This window comes from Delphinus delphis, chromosome 8 (genome assembly GCF_949987515.2).
Source record: "Delphinus delphis chromosome 8, mDelDel1.2, whole genome shotgun sequence".
NCBI lineage: Eukaryota > Metazoa > Chordata > Mammalia > Artiodactyla > Delphinidae > Delphinus > Delphinus delphis.
Genome location: NC_082690.1, coordinates 67,315,029 through 67,334,865, shown reverse-complemented (window position 1 = coordinate 67,334,865; position 19,837 = coordinate 67,315,029). Strand labels below are relative to the sequence as shown.

Below are 19,837 nucleotides of genomic sequence, written 5' to 3'. Positions count from 1 at the left end.
GATGCAGGGAGGGGCAGGAATTCTGTGTGGTTCACTGCCGCATCTCTAGGACCTAGAATATGCCTAGGGCATGTTAGGTATTCAACAAACACTTGACTAGATGAATGGATAAAGGAATGAGTCACTTGTCTAACCCAGCTCCTGACTTCAGTCCCTAACACCCTTCCTTTTAGGGAAGGGAAAGAGTATCTCACCTGGGTAGGAGTACAGACACTTGGTCATGACCACAGACAGCTCTGGAGGCAGTTCCAGGCACCAGCAACTGTGCTCAGAGGCCCAGGGCCTCAGAAGTGCCCCTTTAGAGATACAACGGCCCTCATGAAGTTCACAGATGAGTTTTCATGCCAGCATCAGAAGCCCAGCCACATCCAGCATGGCAAAGGGACGTATCCCACCCTAGGGAGGTTGAGGACCAGATTTCTTTGACACTGTCCAGACTAGTTGAGTGGAAACTTCAAATCCTTCCCTTAAAGACAAGTGGAATTGGGCCAGAGCCTGCCATGGTGCTGTCCTCAGACTGGCCCTGTGGGCAGAGCCTTGCAGCCTAAGACACTGAGTGACCTGAGTCTTTGGGGGCAAGGCAGGTCTCTTAGCATCACAAATGGCTCTGCATCTGGAGGAGCACACCTGCCACATTCACTGCCATCCTGAAACCAATGTCCAGTCCTTCCTCCTTACCTTTCACCCATCACTCAGCTAGACCAGCACAAAACTTTCAAGACCAACCTCTATCACATGGGAACCTAAGTCACAGCAAGGTTCCCAAGTAAAGCGCTCCTGCGGGTCCACTGCTTGGATGTGTGTGGGAAACGGCTGCAAGCAGCTGTCAATACAGCCTGTTCCTGACAGCCGAGGTGACTCTGACCTTCAGCCAGTCATGCCCAGCACCTACAGCGGGAGAGCACGATGAGTTTTCAAGGAACAGTCCCCAAAGCCTGGCCCCGGAGCATGGGTGATATTTTCCAAATATTACCCCTGGGTAATATTTCCTCTCAGAGTACCCAGCACAGCCCCAGAAAGTCCCATGTCACCACAAGTGAAGCCCCCCCCCCCCACTCCGTTTAGGGAAGGCTGATCCCTTCAACCAACCCCTGTGTTTGAGGTTTGAGCAGCTTCCGTGGCAAAGAAGAGAGGAAACAATGAGCTTTATAAAGAACCATATTTATTTTCATTTACAGCATCAAATACCATAAATAAAGCTAAACATTGTCCGCCGTGTGCAAAATACAGGGTTCCATGTGGCACTGTAATGACTACCAAAGGTCACAAACATGCGTGGTGATGATGTGGGGAGGCTAGCTAGGGAGGAGGCTGGAGGGAGGAGGGCACTCTTTGGTTGGCATTCTAAAAAGGGGGGAGACTCTGCAAGAGAAGATAAGACAAGAAGGGTGACTTGGTCCTGGCTAGGATCTGCACCAACGAGGGAGCCATGCAGCATGCGGGGCTGTGCAGACAGGCGAGGGTCAGCATGGCTCTGGGCCGCATGCAGGACGCACACCACCTGCGGCCCGAGACTGCGAGGCCTGGCCTTCAGCAGCCCCACTGTACTTGGCGTGGTGTTTCTCTTTAAAAGCACTCTGAGTGTCCTGCTGCTCCAGCTAAAGGCAGGTGGGGGCATTGAAATGCGCTGCTCCAGACCTGGGGCCCAACTGAGTCATCTCTCAAAGGCTTCCCTGGTCTGTGACAATGACTGCTCTAGTTGAAGCTTCTGTATCATCCAGGGCTTTACGAGCCCAGAGCGATCAGAAGAGCCACAGCAAAGCCCTTGGAGGTAAAGTACGGGCTGCAGTGGAGAAAGGATTTGCTAGGAAAATTGTGATTGTGTGTTCAAGATACAAGAGTCTGGGTCAAGCTTGTGATGAAGCCTGGGAGTATTTTTTTTTTAAATCCTTCTGAAAAGAGTCACCTATGGTTTTCATTGATAACCTTTATACTAGAACCAACTGAAGAAGATGCTGGTATGCATGTGCTTTTTCAGAGGCTGAGAGGTGAAAGAGTTCTTTTCAAAGGTGAAGCGCCCTCTCTATGGTACTGTCTCACATTCGGCGTTAACCCTCCCAGGAAGGTGAGGGGCTTTGTACGTGCAACCAGAAAAGCATGCACGCAGGCCGCAGGGCGCAGGGGGAGGCGGGGCAGGCACTTGGGGTGGGCCAGGCAGCTGGCTCAGAGGGATGGAATCAGAAACGGCTTTCGCTTTTGAGCTGAACACCACCCCATGCTGTTCACCAACCATGCCACTGAATGAGCGCATTAGTATGCAAGACACTCGCAGTTAGCTCAACCAAGGCCACGGCGGGGGCATGGGGTACGGAAAGCGGGTCAGGGGTTAGTACCACTCTCTGAAAATTGGCAAGAAAACCAGTCACCTCAGAGCAGAATTGTGTCAGCCAAGAAGTGGGTGTAGCACCGGAAGGCTGAAATGAACTGACGGCCACAGTGTAAGGTCGGAAAGAGAGAGACAGAAAAGAGAATTTAGTTGCGGGGCACAAGGCAACACGAGAAGGCACGGGAATTGAAAACGAGGCAACCATTAAAAAAAGAGAAACTTCCCCAAACAAGTTACGGTTTGCTTAGGACGGATGAACCTTTCTGGCAGTGAGCAGCCACTTATCTGCAAGAGTGAATCCGTGCAATTGGCTGACACTCCTCTGTCCTCCACAGCCCTCCACATCCTCTCTGCCCCGATTTTACTCTCGAGCCCCACGTTCATTCTTGAATATGTTGTGGAGGCTTAGAGACATCCGCCCCGCCTCCAGGACCCACCTTTGTGTTTTGGTGCTGCCCCACCAGGAAGGTTCAAAGTCTCAGAACATACAAACAACTCAGGCTGCTGACAGGCACGCCCTGTCTCGCCAGAGTAATTCAAACCAGTCTCCTTATGGCCAAAAGTGACATTCTCAGAGATCCTAACTGGCTTCACGGAGCATCCCACAAAGCATCTCGCCCTGCCCTGAGCTGACGGGAATAACAATGACAGCTGTGCATGTGTTTATGTCGTGACTTTCAGAATCAAACATAAAATGAATCAAGGGCTCCTCCCACCACGCGGAACATTAAAATACCAGCAGAAATTTGGAAAAACACAATGCAAGTCATAGGACGAGAACAGTTCCAACAAGGACAGAGGCGCCAGTTCCCACGAACTTGGCCGCAGCCATGTCCCTGATTTGCCCAAGGACTTAGGGAAGTGTTTATAGAAATGCCTCCCCACTTCTTCCCACCCTAGAGAACTTGGCATCTCAAAGGCCTCAAGAGCTCTGGCTCCTAACCTACCGGGCTCCATCCTTATTTAACCTAGAGGATCTTTCTAGTGTAACACGCGGAGAGCCGTCTCTGGCCCAGCCACTCTAGATACACTGAACACACTGCAGAAGGCCTTTCTCTATCAGCCATCTCCACTGTTCAGCCAGACTCAGCAGCCGTGTATGTCCAGGCAAGTGGAGTCGGGAGAGCTGAGGCCTCTTCCAGATGCCCAGAGAGAAGAATGCAGGTGGGCCCAAGGCCTGTTTTGCCCTTAATAGGGTGTGTTTCTTTTGCATGAGTCAGTAATAGCGTCCACTCCCAGCCTCCCCTGACAGTCAAGACACAGGGGAGCTTCCCCCTGGAGGTCAGACGCATTCCTTTGCTAGGACAGCGTGAAAATAAATGGTTTCTGACTGTTTGACCAAATATGCATGGCAGCCGGGCGGCTAAGAAGCCGGGACGTCTGCAAGCCATGCTCACGGGGCAGGCCGCACTTCCCAGAAATAATACCCTGAGGTGCTATCAAATGCCCTCGGTCCCAAAGGACGTTATGTGAAAGGGCAATTTCTTCCCTCAGCCTCATGGCTGTGGACCCTGAGTGGCCTCGGCTTGGACTGCAGCCTGGGCTGGGGACCTCCTAAGGAGGGCTTAAAATGCCACCAGCGGACATAACTCCTCTTCAACACTGCAACAGTTTGATGGCGCTCCACGTGGTCAGGGGCCAGTGGGCTTTCGCTGCCGCGCTCATTAGTGGGAAGGGAAACGTCTATTTGTAGCAATCTGCCTGAGACCCTGTGGTTCTACATCATTTGGCTGTGATGCGGTTCTGAGCGAGGAACCTTTACGCTACTCTTACATCCAAACAAGTGAGCGAAACAGTCCTCTGCCCTCTGGGAGGACAGATAACAGGCGACTACACACTGCCACGTGCTTCTGTAGGTTTAATTCTCTTCTGCCCTTTCTATTTTTTTCTCCTAAAGTATTATGCTTTCATGTTGCAAACAACTGTCCGTTGTTGAAAAGTGGTATCCAGGCACATAAATCAAAAGGCACTGGTTCTGGTTTACAGAGAAGCCCAAATCATTCATGTTGCAGGCAGCAGCGATTACAACTGACCACAACGTGGGAAGGGTTTGTAATACCAGTTACAAACGTCAAACCCGTGTCTAGAAAAACTGACACTCATAGAAAAAGATGCTTTCTCTTGGCTTATTAAAAGTTAAAAATTGAAATGTAAACCTAGAAATATGGCTCGCTTTGGTATAAAAGTACAAAGGTATAAAAACATATCCTTCATGTCGTGCTGGCCTGGGCACCGGGAGCAGATGTTCACCGCGACCAGGCCAGGTGCAGGTGGCCGACGGGAAACTCTTTGGCTTTGAACTAACTGGTTAAAGGGCGTGGGGCTCCCTGGCCAGCGCCTGGGCTGGCTGCACATGCTGCCATCTACACGGGAAATGTTAAGGCATTTTGGGGCTGGGCTTCAGTGCAGCTTGGCCGGGAAGCATCTGAGCAGCCAGTCGCGGATGCCCTCGAGGGACTCCTCGGTCTCCCGGTACATGGAAGCCAGGACCTCGGAGAACACCCAGAGCAGGGGCAGCCCGAGGCTCAGGAGCTCGTACGTGTAGCAGTAGTTGTAAGCATTGTCCCTGATATGCAGACTGGCAGCACGCAGCAGTCCCTGAATCCAGTTAAGCAGCCTCCGGGGAAGGTGAAGCAGGCCCCACGGCAGCCTGAGGGGCCAGCTTAGCACCTTCCTAAGGAAGGAATTGGGGGTACCTGGGGGGCTGCCTTCCGGCGTGCCGATGGCGGCGGCAGCGCAAGAACTTTCCGCAGGAGGGTCTCGCCTAGAGGTTTCTTGCTCTTTCCACATCCCCTCCTCCTGAGAAAGACATCAAGGTGAGGGCATTTAGTCCATGACGCTTAGAGACGACGCCTCCAATAAAGCAGAGGAAGAGAGCCAGTAAATAGAGAACGTGGCAGACCCTGCAATTTGCAACCAGCCCCCCTCCCCCAAATCTCCGCCCCCATGCACTGCTGAAGGGCAGGCTGAACATGGGCATGACTTTCCTGGGGGGTGGCAAACTGATCACAGGGGTCAGTTTTGTTTGGAGCCTTCAAAACATACCCGCCCTTTGACTCAGCAATCTCATTTCTCATGACTGATCCTAAGTAAGCTATTTGAAATATGGAGAAAGATGTGGGTACAAAGACATTCACCGTAAAAATATTTATAAGGTAAAAATAGTAAACAACATAAATGTCCAACAATATAGGACGCAAATAAATTATCAACCATCTTTTACAGGCATCAAAAATTAGGCTCCAAAAGCATTTTTAATGTCATGGGAAACTGTTCTTAATATAGTGTTAGTGAGAAAAGACGACTTTGAAACTGTAGACATGGGATTCCCACTGGGTTAGAACATGCAGTTGACCCTTGAACAATGCAGGTTTGAACTGCATGGGTCCACCTAAATGCAGAGTTTTTTCAATAGTAAATACTACAGTTCCACCCGATCCACGGTTGGTTGAATCTACGGACGTGGAGGAACCGCCGATACGGTGGGCTGACTATCAGTTATATGCGGATTTTCGACCCTGTGGAGAGTCAGAGCTCCTGACCTCCACACTGTTCAAGGATCAACTGTACTCATATAGAAAAAAGTCTGCAAGGAAATGTTCCAAAATGTTAATTATGATTTTCTCAGGATAGAGTGGGGATGGGTGATTTCACTTTCCTTCTTTATACACTTTTATTATATTTACCCGTTTTTCTATGTTGAGCCTATATTACTTGTATAATTAGAAAAAAGCTGAAGTTGTGGGTCTTGCTGGAGGTGGGTGATTAATCAAGCCATAGAGAAGGTACGAGGGGGCCCTATCATAAGCCATCCACAAATTCAGTGGGCCAGTCACTTTGCTGACATCCAAGAGCCTGGGGAAAGGACTTGGAAACCACAGAGGGTTGGCTCTATACCAGGCATCCCTGCTAACAGTGCCCCTGTGGTCATGGGGGCCCCAGGCACCGGGGGCTACATGGCTTTGCATGGCTAAGCATATAGCCCCATCCGTGGCACATGGGAAAGCTCTTCTGGGCTTCTCGTGAGAAGCAGCAGTCATTCCCCCGGGATAGGTCATAGCCCAGAGGCAAGCTGAACAGACTAAGGCAGAGGGACCCTCCATGCCAGGGAGCAGAGCCCTCTTCACCTGAGTTTCAATCCCCCAAAGCCAGAAACATTGGCTGAACTTGCAGGAACCCTTGAACACCTTCTCCTATCAGGGGCCTTCCCTGTTTCACCACCACTTTCAAGACAAAACGTACTTCTCTTTGTTGCTTCAACTCTGCCCGTCTCTTCCGTTGCTGACTGTTGGTTTTACAGTGAATGAAATGAGGCTTGCAGAAAAACTTGCCTGTAAAGAGACACACACACACACACACACACACACACACACACACACACACACACACACACACAGAGAGAGAGAGAGAGAGAGAGAGGTTTTTCTCCTGTAAACCAGAACCACACAGCAGGACATGAGCCAAGTGCCTGCCACCATCTAGGTCAGAAAACGCTGCTACTGAAAACAAGGCCAGGAAGGCGCAAACTTGGGAAATGGTTTCCATCACCTGCCTTAAGGAAATGGCTCAGACTGGGGGGCAGGCTGCAGCAACAGGCGGGGCTCCCGGGATGGGGCTGAAACCCTCAGATAATCCCCCAGGCCAAGTCCCTTCCCAAGGCAAGTTGCCAGGCTGCAAAATGGACCGCCCAGAATAGCAGCTCTGTTTCTAGTTCCTCTTGCTTCTGGGACCCCTGGGGGTGGGAAAGGAGCAGAACAGGCTGTGGCAGTGTTGGAGAGGAAAACTCAGTGAGGCACACACTGGGCCACTGGCCACTGCCCGGGACTACCGGGTGCCTTCCAGAAAAGCCTTCTCTGCTCACTGTTACAATAGTGATGGGAATAATGATAACAGCAGAAAAATCTTGTGTAGGACTCAATATACCAGACACTATCATCCCGGGAATTAACCCAGCAACCCTCATAATGACCTTATGAGCTAAGTAGTATCATCCTCATTTTATAAGTAAGGAAACGGAGGGACCAAGAGGTTACGTAACAGGCCCAAGGTTCTATGGCTAGAAGTGGCATAGTCTGGATTTGAACCCAGGCAGTTAGTTTGAGGGTATGGAATCACAAGCGCTGTCATTATATGACCGTGCAAACATCAAGTGCTGGAAATTAGAAAATAATCACTCATTCCAATGAGTGCAATTCTTTCACTGATGACGCCGGCAGGCCACTTCTCAGAGGGCATGTTGCGGTTACTGCCATTTTTACAATGCGTACTTTATACATAATAACACGAATATGCCATCATTTACTGAACCCCTATTACATGTCAGGTGTGGTGTCGAGCATGTGACATAGGTTATCAGGTTTGATTCTCTCAGCCACACAGGGGCAATTGAAGGTGGTGAGACTGAGTAAGAAAACATTCATAAGGCACTCGTCGCCTGGTAGGTGCCCCCCACGCTGATGCACCCCTGGTGCTGACAGCTCCCCTTCCCTCAGGACCCCTGCTCACCACAGGCGGCCTCTCTCTTTAGCAGGGGATCCCTGCTCCCTGAAGAGCTTTCCTGATGACACCAAAACTCCCTGGGAAGTGCTGCCTGTCCCAGAGCCTCCAAAGGGACTGAAGCCCAGGCCAGAGATGAGTGCTGCCCTGGCCCCTGGGGGTTTACCTTCGTCACTGTCGAAGGCATAGGCGGCCAGGCGCAAGGTGGTGGCACAGACGCTGCAGCGGAAACACTCCCGGTGAAAGAAGTGGCCCTCCGCGCTCAGCCGCTCCATCACGTACACGCGCTTCTTGCAGAAATAACAGGTGTCGCTGCCACCCAGGTTCAGGGGAAACGCCTTCCGTATGGACTCCTGGGAGACACAGGGCATCGGGAGAGAAGAGCAGTGTGTTAGGGCGTACACCGCACCTTCAGCTGTGAGGCTGGCCTTGTAGAGATGCCGGCCTGCATCGTGGGGCCTCACAGGCTAGGTGCTGCTTTTGTCACTGCAGGCGCTGACTGCGGGCACTTCAGCAGAGAATGAGGGTGGGAAGGTACACAGACCCCAGCCCTGCAAGGGCAGCTGTTAACTGTACTCCCAGGCAGGCTGGCCATTCTGGTTTCAGGGTGAGAGTGACATCTCCTGGTCTGATGGAGCGGGTATCCCTCACAAACATGCTGCCCAGCGATGCTGTCTCCAGGAATCTGACCCAGGGGTTACGTACTGCCTGCATCTAGAGTGAGGTCCCTGAAAGAATGTTTTACACATCCTTGTCTCCCTGCAGTGACCTAGGTCAGGCAGGGAAAGCTCATGGTAATAAAACTGTTCAAGAGAACTGCAGAGAAGGGGCAGTCCTTTTCTGTGTGTTGAAGTTGGCTGCCAGTCAACTTCCTAAATGCAAGAGGGGAGAGGAGAGGGCAAGGGCAAGGGCCAGGGCAGAAGGGGCACACCTGGGTGATTCCAGGGGAGTGTACCAAAAGGAAACCAAAATGAGCGGAGTCACTGGAGAAGGGGAGAATTCAGAGGAAAAGGGTGTTTTCTCCATTACTTAATTCTCAATCCAATACAGATTGGATGCTAAACATTGGCAGTAAGTGTTGTCCACCTCTGCGGACGGCCCCTCCTGGACTTTGCACTGAGTTCTCTAGAGCCCCAGCCAGCAGGGAAGATGCTCTGCTTTGTGAAATGAGCCACAAGGGGGCTGAGTGAGGTTTGTCTAAAAGGAAGAACAGCCTCCCGCTAACCTCTGCTCTGATCCAGCCCGGTCTCAGCCCCTCTCGTCCCATGAGAAGAGGGGCCAGGCAATCCTCTCTGCGTCCCATGCACCCTCCCTGGGAGGCCAGAGCCAGTGTCTGTGGGTGAAGGCTGTGGGGTGTACATCCTTACCAGGTCTGGAGAGATGGCCTGAGTCTTAGGTCTGTGATCATTCATGTACAGATTGACCAGAACTTCAGCTGCAGCCCCTATTCCGCTGGACACTTTCCCTACTGTCAGCTATCCAAGAGCAGAGATAGAGTAGACAGAGACAAAGGTAGAGGCCAGTTAGCACCGAGAAGGAAGACACGAACAAGCTGGAGGTGGGAGAGGGCTCCACACCCACATGCAAACGGCACCCAACGTCCCAGGAGAGGCCTAACCAGCCCAGAGTAGGCAGTGGGCACTCTGCAGATGGAGAAAAGAGAGATGGAGGCCTGCAGGGTACATGGTCTTCAGGAGTTTGAGTTGCTTGGTTCACAGGTAGGGGGAATAAATACCAGAGGAAGGGATCTGTCCAAGCCCACTTAGAAAGAAATGCAAGAGCCAGGACTCTGCTAAGGTCTCTTGAGCCCAAGCCCGGGAGGCCTTCACAGTAAGAAAACAAGCCAGCTGCATTGCGGCCACCCTCCCCAAGACCCCTCCTCTCTGGAGGGCCGGGAGCTACTGTTTAGTGAGAACTGCCCCAGACCCCCCACTCCCAGACCTGGAGGGTTAGGACCCTGCTCCACCACTAACCAGTTCTGAGATGGGGCGCCAAGTCCTCAACTTCTGAGCCCAGCATCCTCATTTAGTGAAATGGGGATAAACGGTGCCTGCCTCACGGAGCTGTGGCAGGAACTGAGTGAGAGAGCGTGTGTGTGAGTGCCTGGCACTTGGCAGGGCTGGACCAAGATGAACTTGACTCCACCCTCCCTTCTCCCTCTGAATTCATCCTGCCTTGCAGCTCCCGTGTCCCATAGGGAGCTATGGCTACGTCTAACCTGAGTCCTGTCAGGTCAGCATGCAGACCACCTTGCCGACAAAAACACGACCAAAATGGGAGTGAATGCTGGTCCCTACTGGGCAGGTACAGGGAGAAGGATGGGGAGCTCCAGGCGGCAGTGCCCAGGGCCCCAGAGATGGTGCTGGGCAAGTCAGCTCCACGCTGGCTCTGGGGATCACAGCCTGACAGGTTGTGGGTGTCTGTGCTCCCAAGGACATGATGGTCCATGCCTACCCATGAATGCGTGGAACCCCACCAGCGTGTCATGGAGCTGCGGAAGGGGTGGGAGCTGACAGCCCAAGCAGACATAGCACAATCACACATACACCCCTGGGCAAACCCCGACTTGCTCCCTCTTTCCATACCAGCTCTGAAAGGCCAGCCTGGTAATACTGCAGTCTCCCCTGCAGGGGGACAAAAATGCACAATATGAGATTATATCTATAAACACTGTTCCTGATCCCAAGACCCTGGAGGGAGGGAGGCTCCAGACGCTCCCCCAGCCTCTGAATCCAGCTTCTGGGAGGTGTGGCCACAGAGAGCAACAATTTAGGCGGAAGGCCCTTGGACACAGGTTGATAGCCATCTTGATGGCGAGTAACAGTGACTCGTGCAGGGGCGAAGGAAGGCCCTCCATCGAAACCCAAGACCGCTCCTGGAAGGCCACATCGAATCTGCTGTGCAAGCCTCAAGTACCAAGCAGGAAGTTCAGGGGACAGCAAAGCAAGTGGCAGCTGGCGTCCCCAGCCCCCGACTCCTGGGAGCAGGGCCCACCCTCAGGACCTGAGGCTAGCACATCGGGTGCCCGCAAAGGCACAAGCACCAAGACAGGATGAAGACAGAAGGGACGCCAAGCAGGCTGGGGAGAAAGGCAGGACCCGGAACACATATACACACGACCAAACGTAAGGCAGACAGCTAGTGGGCAGCAGCCGCATAGCACAGGGAGATCAGCTCCGTGCTTTGGGACCACCTGGAGGGGTGGGATAAGGAGGGTGGGAGGGAGGGAGACGCCAGAGGGAAGAGATATGGGAACATATGTATATGTATAACTGATTCACTTTGTTACAAAGCAGAAACACACCATTGTAAAGCAATTATACTCTAATAAAGATGTAAAAAAAAAAAAAAAAGACCCAGGAGACGCCTGCCCCCTTTCTCATTGAGGAAGTCCCAACACCAGTGGCTACTCTGGATCAGTCACGCCAGACCACGTGCAGGGCTCTGGGGGACTATGGAAAATGTGGCCGGGGGCCTGCTGGGGTGTCTGATCCCAGGACTCAGACAGACAGGACCTCCTCAGACCTGACAAAGCTCACTCCTTCTCCGTGGCAGCAGCTGCCAGGCCAGTTATCCCCACCCCCACCCCTACCCCCACCCCCACCCCCCCCCCCCCCCCGCAACCCAACATTGGCCCCACCTGGGAGAGATGAGGATTCTGCTTCCAAGCATACATTCTGCCATTTTCAGGATTTCACAAATGCCAAGAAACTTGGCTCCTGCTTCTAAGAGAGGTTCAGGTGCGCTGGCTCAGGACAATATGCCATTACTTGCCTAATGTTCCATCCCCTGCTGGGGCCCCCGACACAGGCCCCTCGGATAGGAGCTGTAGAATACCAGGTCCTTCCTGGGTTTACAGCAAAATAAAGAGGGGAGGTCAGATTTACCTCCCTGCGCACACTCCCCTTGTGTGGCTGCCTCCCCGACCCAGTGTGTGCACTGGCTCCGAGGCGCTCTCCCAGGAAGGCACCATGTGATGTCACAGACCCACGCGCAAGTATTGCCTCCCCTGAGCGAGCAGAGATTAAGACCGTACTTTCTGGGGCTTTAACTACAGGTCCCTGATGAGACCTTAGTAACCACTTAGCTAATAAGCACTTTGTGCCGCTGAGCTCCTGTGCAACCCTGACTTTGGGAGCAGTTATAGAAGAAGCAAGCAGAGGGCCCTGAGGTTGCTGGGGGTGCAGTCTCAGGCCGGCTCGGTTGTTCTATCAGCACAGGTCCCGGCCAGGGGATCCAAGCCTGGTCCTTCCTCTCATTATGGGCCCTTATTTACATAAGGCTCCTTTCTCCCAGGTGCATCCACATTGCCACCTGTGACAGAGGCTTTCTTACAACCGAATGGAAACCATGCCCAGGATCATCACCAAGACCAAGAGGTAGACCAGGACTTGTGGATGGTCACAAGGAGACCAGGTGATGAAGAGCTTGTCTCAAGGGGTGAGAGGGGGCCTTTGAAGCTCATCCCAAAGACTGGTGTGAAGGCGGACGTTGCCCTGGGGTCTTGGGTCATCTCCTCTTTCCTGACAGCAGGATGCCTCATTGGCTCCAAGACAGTGAGGACATGACCAGATGGATTGCTAACTCAAACTATCGGTGGCGAATGACCAGGTTTTGCTTTTTCCTTTTAAATCTCGAATCCACCGTGGCCTCATACTTCTGGATTCAATAAAATGAATTACTAGAAGTACGATCACCCGCTTGGATGTGTGGCAATGTCAAACTGCTCTACAAGTGTCTAATGCTTACTCCCACTTGCTGTGCTCCTTGGGTCACAAACCAGTGCCTGCCCGTGGACCACACCTCGGCATCCTGAGGAAGAAAGGAAACTCCGCTCATGGAGAAACCTCCAGAAAACTCATCCTGGTTTGACCTCAGAGTAAGAGCCAGAGGTTCTCAACAAGGAGATTATTGCACCGAAAGGCAAAAGCACGTATGCTCCTGGGGTGCTGGTCAAGAGGAGAGCTTACAATTTGGCTGGGAATCATTTGTCCAAATGCAAAGTTGGGCAATCCGATGATCTGGCCAGAAATATACTGGTCGCAGTCACTAGTGTTTTGAGAATTGGTAGTTTTGGAGGGCCATGGGACTGCTTTTGCAACCCTTTATGTATCTTCAATATTTATGTAACTTTTGAAGAACTGGGGTGTTTTTCACTACCTCTTTCCCCTTTGAATTCTAGTTATTTTCAGCTAGTTAATTAGAACAAGCTGGAACGGTTGGAGACTTCAGGTGGGCCATCATCTAACATTACATTAGATTAACCTCACAGACTTCATTTCCCTTCTGTGAGCCTCAGCTTCCTCATCTGTAAAATGGGGAGACCACTGCCATCCTCACAGGGCTGTGACAGAGTCATCAAAGAATCTGGGCTGCACCTCACGTGGTGCTGGGCTCCCAAGAACCGCCTGGCAGATGGTTTATGAGTCCAAAGCATCGCAATTGGTGCAGCTTCAAATTTCCACTTTCTGGAACTTCTTTCTTTTCTCCTCTTCTCGGTGGCCTTCACTCGGGGGGACTTGCAGTTGCTTGGGGTCCCTCCTCTGTGTTAGTAAGGATAACGTGGCCCACACAGATGAAGACACTGGCTTCTCTCCCCCGAGTCAACTGAGATTCACACATGGTGACATGAGCTGTCGTCGCGAGCACCATCGCCAAGCATGGTCCCCATCTGGATGCTGGAGCCTTTCTCACCCTGCTCCATGCTGGGAGATCGGTCATCTCCCCTCCGGTTTGCACAGTCATGTCATGACTGTGTCTTTCTCATGGTTACGCTCCCAGCGCAGGGCAGATGCTCCCCTGAATGAAGGAGGAAGCAGGCTCTTGGGTCTGCTTGTGTCCAAACAATGGTGACATCCCCCCTTGGGCCTGGAACTCAGCCAGGAACACCAGGTGTCTGGCCTGTGCTTCCTCACAGAACTGGGCCTCCTGTGGCCACCTGGCCTGCTGTGGGGATAAGGAAGCCCATACAGGTCAGGCAGGGCTGGGAGCAGAGCTTCCAGGGCCTCGGGGCTGAGGGCTCGAGGGAAGGGGAAGTTTCGACGTAGGGCTAGAGGAAGTTGTCTCCTGGGCCCACTTGAGCAAATATATTCCTCACTGAGGAGTCCCTGGATGAGAAACATCAGAGGACAGGCTGGTGGGCCTGAGTCCTCAGCCATATATGCTCAGGGCAAGGATTGAAACTGCCTTATTTGAGGGGCTCTGGAAATGATACCCTCAGGGCTGAGATGCAGGCAAGTCTTTGGGGCTATGACCTCCCAGTGGACGGCCATGTCTGCACCTACGTCCCCTGGTGCCAGGCACTGAGCTGTGTTGAACCCTCACAGCCTTGCGAGGTGGGTCTGATAATCTCCCTTTGAGGCCAGGGCAGCTGAGGTTCAGGGAGGCTCTAACTCACCTGAGGCCACAGCGCTCCTAAGTGGCTGGGATGGAAATGGAAGCCTGAAGGTGACTTCTTTGCCTTTAGAAAGAGAGGAATCAACATGCCTTTTAGGTAAGTGAGCTTTCTTCTGGAATTCTCCTCCACTGGGGAGAAAGCACATTTGCTGGATACTTGGGGCATTCGATATATGCTAGGTGTTTGCATTACTCCAGTCATCCTCAGGAGTAGCTGCTGTCACCACCATTTTTTTTTTTTTTTTTTTTTTTTTTTTTGGTGGTACGCGGGCCTCTCACTGCTGTGGCCTCTCCCGTTGCGGAGCACAGGCTCCGGACGCGCAGGCTCAGCGGCCATGGCTCACGGGCCCAGCCGCTCCGTAGCATGTGGGATCTTCCCGAACAGGGGCACGAACCCGTGTCCCCTGCATCAGCAGGCAGACTCTCAACCACTGCGCCACCAGGGAAGCCCTGCCACCTCCATTTTATAGGTTAGGATAATGAGGTGCTGAGAGGTCCACTAGCTCATCCAAGGACACACAGCGAGTAATCAAGTAATCGGTGCTCTGAACCCAAGCGTGACTCCAAGCCTATACCCTTCTCACTACTGCACCCTGCTTCCCTGACACACCAGCATTCTGCCAGTTAAAATCCCCCAGGCTGGGATGCACACAGGTTACCTCCAAAGCACTGCCTAGCTCTAGCCCCAGAACAGAGAGAACAATGAGTTTGGAGCAGCCTTGAGATCTACCCTTGTATCAGATGAAACACTGGCAGATTGCCCAGCCAAGACTCACCCAGCTTCTCTCTAATATGCAAATCTCTAGAGTAAACCCTGCAAATCCAGTTTTAAAACAAACACCTCCAGGGGTAGAGAGAGCTCCTTTTGCAATGCACATTGCTCTTCTGACCCAGGAGGACTTAACCACAGCACCCAGCCCCGTGAGGCCCTCCCTCTGGCTCAGCTGTGCAAACACTCAGCTGCCATCTTGATCTTGCAAGAGCTCACCAGCCTTGGTAAATGGCTAGCAGCCATGCTAAAGGCTGAATTGGCAGTGGTCTCCTGCCTTGAAGAAAGAAGTTAGCTAAGGGTTGATGGGAGCTGATAGAGCTACCGGAGGGCTGGTTTGATGGGATGATCAGACTGGGCATGATCTCATAGCCCACGGTCTTAAAAGATAAGACTCCTGTAAGAATTTGGGCCCTAAACGAGAGGGCCTCAAGGTTCCCTGTGACTATTCAGGCCAAAACCCCAGCTGCATCACTGAAATGTAAGGCAACATGCCAATCTGAGAGGGCAGGCAAGTGTAGTCTGAATGAAGGTAGAGCCCTGGCTACATCTCCTGGAATTGGTAACCCAAGTTTGCATCCCTGTCAGTAGCACGTGATCCTCATGACAAGTTTGACCATGTCTGTTCCTCTGAGGAGGTGATTAACCCTGGATCCTCAGAATTAAGGTGTAGGGCTCCAGGGCAGGAAGAGAAACAGGCTGCCTGCCAGGAGGTTGCTAAGAACTCAGCATCAGTTTCCAAGCGCATCCTCCTTCCTCTGGCTCCCCTGAATGAGGCAAACTTGAGTCACTGGGCAATCAGAGCAGCCCATAATCTTCTGGGAAGAAGCATTAAGGCCCCAGCCTCTCTCCAGGGGAGAGGCTCTCAGAGCTCTACCAGGACTGAATGAAAATTGTTTGTCACCAGGCTGTCACCTACTTTAAGGGGCAGCTAATTCTCTCCTCAGAGGAGGCCATCACTCTCTCAGATTCTGCATGTGCAAAGCCCAGTGTGGAATCAATGCTGGGGTGGGGTCCAGGAGAGGTAGGTAAGTTGCAGGTGGGGCAGGGGAGCAGTGCAGCTGGCAATATCCTTTCCAAAACTGCTTGAAGCTGGAAATTCACCACTCTGTGCTTAACTGCCTACAGTGGCTTCATGGTGAGATCTGGAGGGGTCTGGGGGTGTCAGGTCCAAGCTGGGTCCTTTTTACAAATGGAGAAACAAAGGCACAGACAGAGTAAGTGTCCTAGGGTGGTCTTTACTGAGAGCTCCCCAATCATTCCCAGCCACACAGTGAAAAGCTCATCAGCCTGTAATTAGTAAGTCAGAAGCTATTAAGATAGCCCAATTACACCATTATCTGATGGCCTAGGCTGGCTTGGGAGATGGGATTTAAAAAAAAACCAAAAAAACAGGGAGCAATTGTTCTACCCCAACCTGGGAGAAACAAAGAACAAACCTGTAGCGGTGGGGACCAGAGGACCTGGGATTGGCCATCCCGAAGCCCACCCACCCCATTTGCAGCCCTCCTTGAGCCTGGGCTTGGGGCTCTACACACACATAACCTCTGGGCTGGTCCCCCGACGAGGCCTCCATTCATACTTGGCTGCTGTGGCACAGAGGAGAGAACATGGGCTGGAGTCAGGAGCCCTGGGAACTAGTCTCCTCCCTGGACCTTTGTCTTCTTCTCTGAGGCTCTGCTTCTGCTCAGTTCTCTTTCCCAGGAAGAGCCCTCCTGCTACCCCATTGGAAACTGCTACCCTTCCCCAGCATGCCAGGTCCCTGCTACCTGCTCTAATTTTTCCAGGGGAAAAACTGCCTTCTGATATGTCATGTAATTTACCTATATATTATATTATTGCTGATTATTTACCTCCCTCTATTAGAATGCAAGCCTCATCAGGGCAGGAAGGTAACTACTGATCATTGATGTGTATCCCAAGAGTGAAGGGCCTGACACCAGCTGTCATTCAATAAATATTCGTTGGATGAATGAATGCTCACTCAATGGCTTAATGAGTGACATTGGTTTAAAGCTGCTTGAAGAGCCCAGTGGAGAAGCAGCCAAGGGCTGCAGTGGAGTGTGATGATGATGTGACAGGATAGGCTCACGATGACAAGTGTCTCTGCCACGCCCCGGCAGCCCCACGTGTACCTGGGCAGGCTGCCTCTTGCCATCACCTAGAGAACTAACACCTATTGGAAACTAAGTCAGGGGACTTGGGATGTGTGGTGGCTTCTCTTGTCCCACCTCTGCTCTCAACTCTAGAGGGCAGTGACCAAGTCAGGACTTCCTAAGGACAAAAGAAAAGCAGAGGCGAGAGAGGGCATGCCCAGGGCTAGCCGGAAAGGGGCTGGGCCAGAGGGAAGCAAGGTGTGGGCCTGGCTGCCCAGCCAGGAGCACCAGCCACTGCCTGCCTATGCCCAGGTGCCCGTGCCCCTCCCATCAGCCTGTCAAGGGTGCCAGTGACCTTTTTCCACAGCAGGAAGTACCCCCCAGGGAAGGCTCTTCTCCCAAGCTGGACACAAAGGCTACTCTGAAGCTTTGGTGATGGTGATGACAAATATGCCAGTCTTCACCCACAGAGCTCACTATCACGTGAGCCAAGAATCACTCTCTTGTTGATGAGAAAATGGAGGCCCAGACAAGTCTCCCAAGGTCAATGTTTAAGGTCAAACGGCTAAGCAAAGCTGACCTGGAACAAGATGCCAGGCATGTCAGCCACGGCTGTGTTCAGTAGAGTTGAAGATGGGAGGTGTTTGTGCTTCCCCGCATCACCTCCTGCTGCCCTTCCAGGATGCTTCTCATCCACACTGGGGACCCTGGAGCGGGCGGGGCTCCTAATATTCCTTGCTCCTTTCTTGGAGACCCTGCCTGCACTCCTCTCCCCACAGCAGTGGAGGTCAGTGGGGGTGGGACTCCCAGGAGGCAGCGCCTAACTTCTCCCTAATGCACCAGCAGGTGGCTGGTTTGTGCTTTGGTCTAACGGGGTGGAAACGAACAAGCAGTGACTCTGACAGGGGCACACTCAGCACCGCACGTGGAGACGGGCCCAGGTGGGAACAGACGGAACGGAGGTGTTCAGGGGAACACAGTCTTCCAGAAAGAGGCTCCAACCTACTCCCATGGTTGTAACAGCTAACCAAGCGGGCTTCACGTCCATTTTTAGGCTCATCCATTCCAGGGGCTAAGCTTCTCCGGAGACTGCCCGCCTCCTACACCAGCCTGGTAATGTTCTTGGCATATTAGGTAACAGCATGACAAGTAAAAAACATGAAAAGTGCTCCAGAACCCAAACTTAATCATTGCTCACGGATGCATTTCATTATCTACTCAACCAACGTCAGCTCCCCACCAACTCTCCACCCTCTACACTGCTACCTGCGCTATCCTTCTAGAACTCAGAGCGGATCCTTCCGTGCCTCTTTACAAGAGGGCAGAGTGAATTCCCTTAACGCAAAAAGAGCGGGCTGGCTCTCACCTTCATTCTCTGCACTCCCATAAGTACCTTTATCTGAAAATCAAGTTGCACCAGAAATGTCTTTTGATTCATGCAAGTCCTACCTGCCTTCCTTACCACGTGCCAGATCCTTTCTAAAATGCCCTTCCCCTACACTTCTTTCTAGCCAAATCCCTCCATATAATCTTTAACACTCGGCTCCCATATTACCTCTGCTGTGAAGCCTTCCCAGGCTTCTCCCTTCTGGGTTCCTAGAATCTTGCCTCTTAAACCTCTCATAGAATTAATGAAGTTCACCACGTGAGACTGCCATTTTGTTAGGCCAGAACCAGCCAAATTTGGCAATATCGTATGGTAAAGTGTGACACATTTCTATGCTGAGGTGCTGTTTGCCATCTACACCGTATAAGAGAACTGTACCTCCCTCCTCTTTGTTTTCTCAGCATCTGGCACGGTGGTTGGCGTATGGCGGGTGCCCAGCGAGGGCGTGCTGAACGAGCAAGCACCGTTTGATTAGGCTTTGTGTGCTGCCTCTTCTGCTTTGTCTCGTGCTCCAGCACAAAACCAAAACCAAACCCAGGACCGTTGTAAAGTATCTTATAAATTTGCCTCCCGGCCAAGCCAAGATTCAGATGGTTGTCTGTGTAGGTGGAGCAGAGCCGGAGAATATCTCAGAACATGCAGGGAGTGGGGGAAGCTAATTGTTCAGGACAACTACCTTTCTGGCTGGAGAAACAGAGTCAACACTCGATGGAGAGGAAGTAGCAGCTGAATCAGGAGATGGAAGGCAGGAGGGAGAAGACGGAGGATGAGTATGAGACAGGCTTTTAGAGAGTAGTTTATTCTGCACAGAACAGAAACAGAGGAAACTATGATTATCCCCAGGGAGACGCACAGTGAAGCTCGCCTCGATGATGCAGTCCCCAAGCCTACACATCCAAGGAGGGGAAAGGACATCCAGGCCCACGTCTCAGGACAAAAAGGTAGCCTGTGTCTTTGGAGCCCGGCAGGACCATCTGACTGCTGGTTACACTTCACTCTGCTACAACTTTTCTGGCTCCTTCGTCAAATCAAAATAGCTGGAGTAGAACCATCCTGCTCCTGCCTACGTCTGCTGCCGACACCAGCACTAACTCCTGAAGGCCTCACTCTGGAGCCTGGCATGAAGCAGTAGTTGCAAGCTTAGGAAAGGACAAGCCCAGGCTACCCTGGGGTAGATGCTCCAGCAGGGACCTCTGCAGCCACATGGAACCCTAAAAATGCACTGAAGGCAAAGTATCCTTCCCACGTCTATGACTTCTGCCAAGTAGCAGAGGACACGGGTCTGGAGGAGGCTGGGTGAAAGCAGCAGAGGCGGTATGTTCTAGAGACCAGGCTTGCTGTAGGCAAGGGAGCACCTTACACGTACA

At 52.3% G+C, this 19,837-nt stretch overlaps 1 protein-coding gene across 2 annotated transcripts in view; it reads right to left on the bottom strand.

The window, feature by feature from the left end:
* MICAL2 (microtubule associated monooxygenase, calponin and LIM domain containing 2) overlaps nt 1-19,837 on the bottom strand; it is a 222,435-nt gene that overhangs the window by 76,828 nt on the left and 125,770 nt on the right. The window contains exons 21-27 of one of the 2 annotated variants that reach the window (XM_060018504.1): nt 19,147-19,272; nt 9,190-9,297; nt 7,989-8,175; nt 6,569-6,657; nt 5,023-5,125; nt 2,367-2,424; nt 1,145-1,362 (exon numbers count right to left, since the gene is read on the bottom strand). In XM_060018504.1, the coding sequence (XP_059874487.1) occupies nt 2,384-2,424; nt 5,023-5,125; nt 6,569-6,657; nt 7,989-8,175; nt 9,190-9,297; nt 19,147-19,272 (654 nt within the window). In that variant the 3' untranslated portion in view covers nt 1,145-1,362; nt 2,367-2,383. Of the gene's footprint in view, nt 1-1,144; nt 1,363-2,366; nt 2,425-5,022; nt 5,126-6,568; nt 6,658-7,988; nt 8,176-9,189; nt 9,298-14,219; nt 14,283-19,146; nt 19,273-19,837 lie in introns of those variants that run through there. The other variant, XM_060018505.1, reaches the window with a different exon arrangement.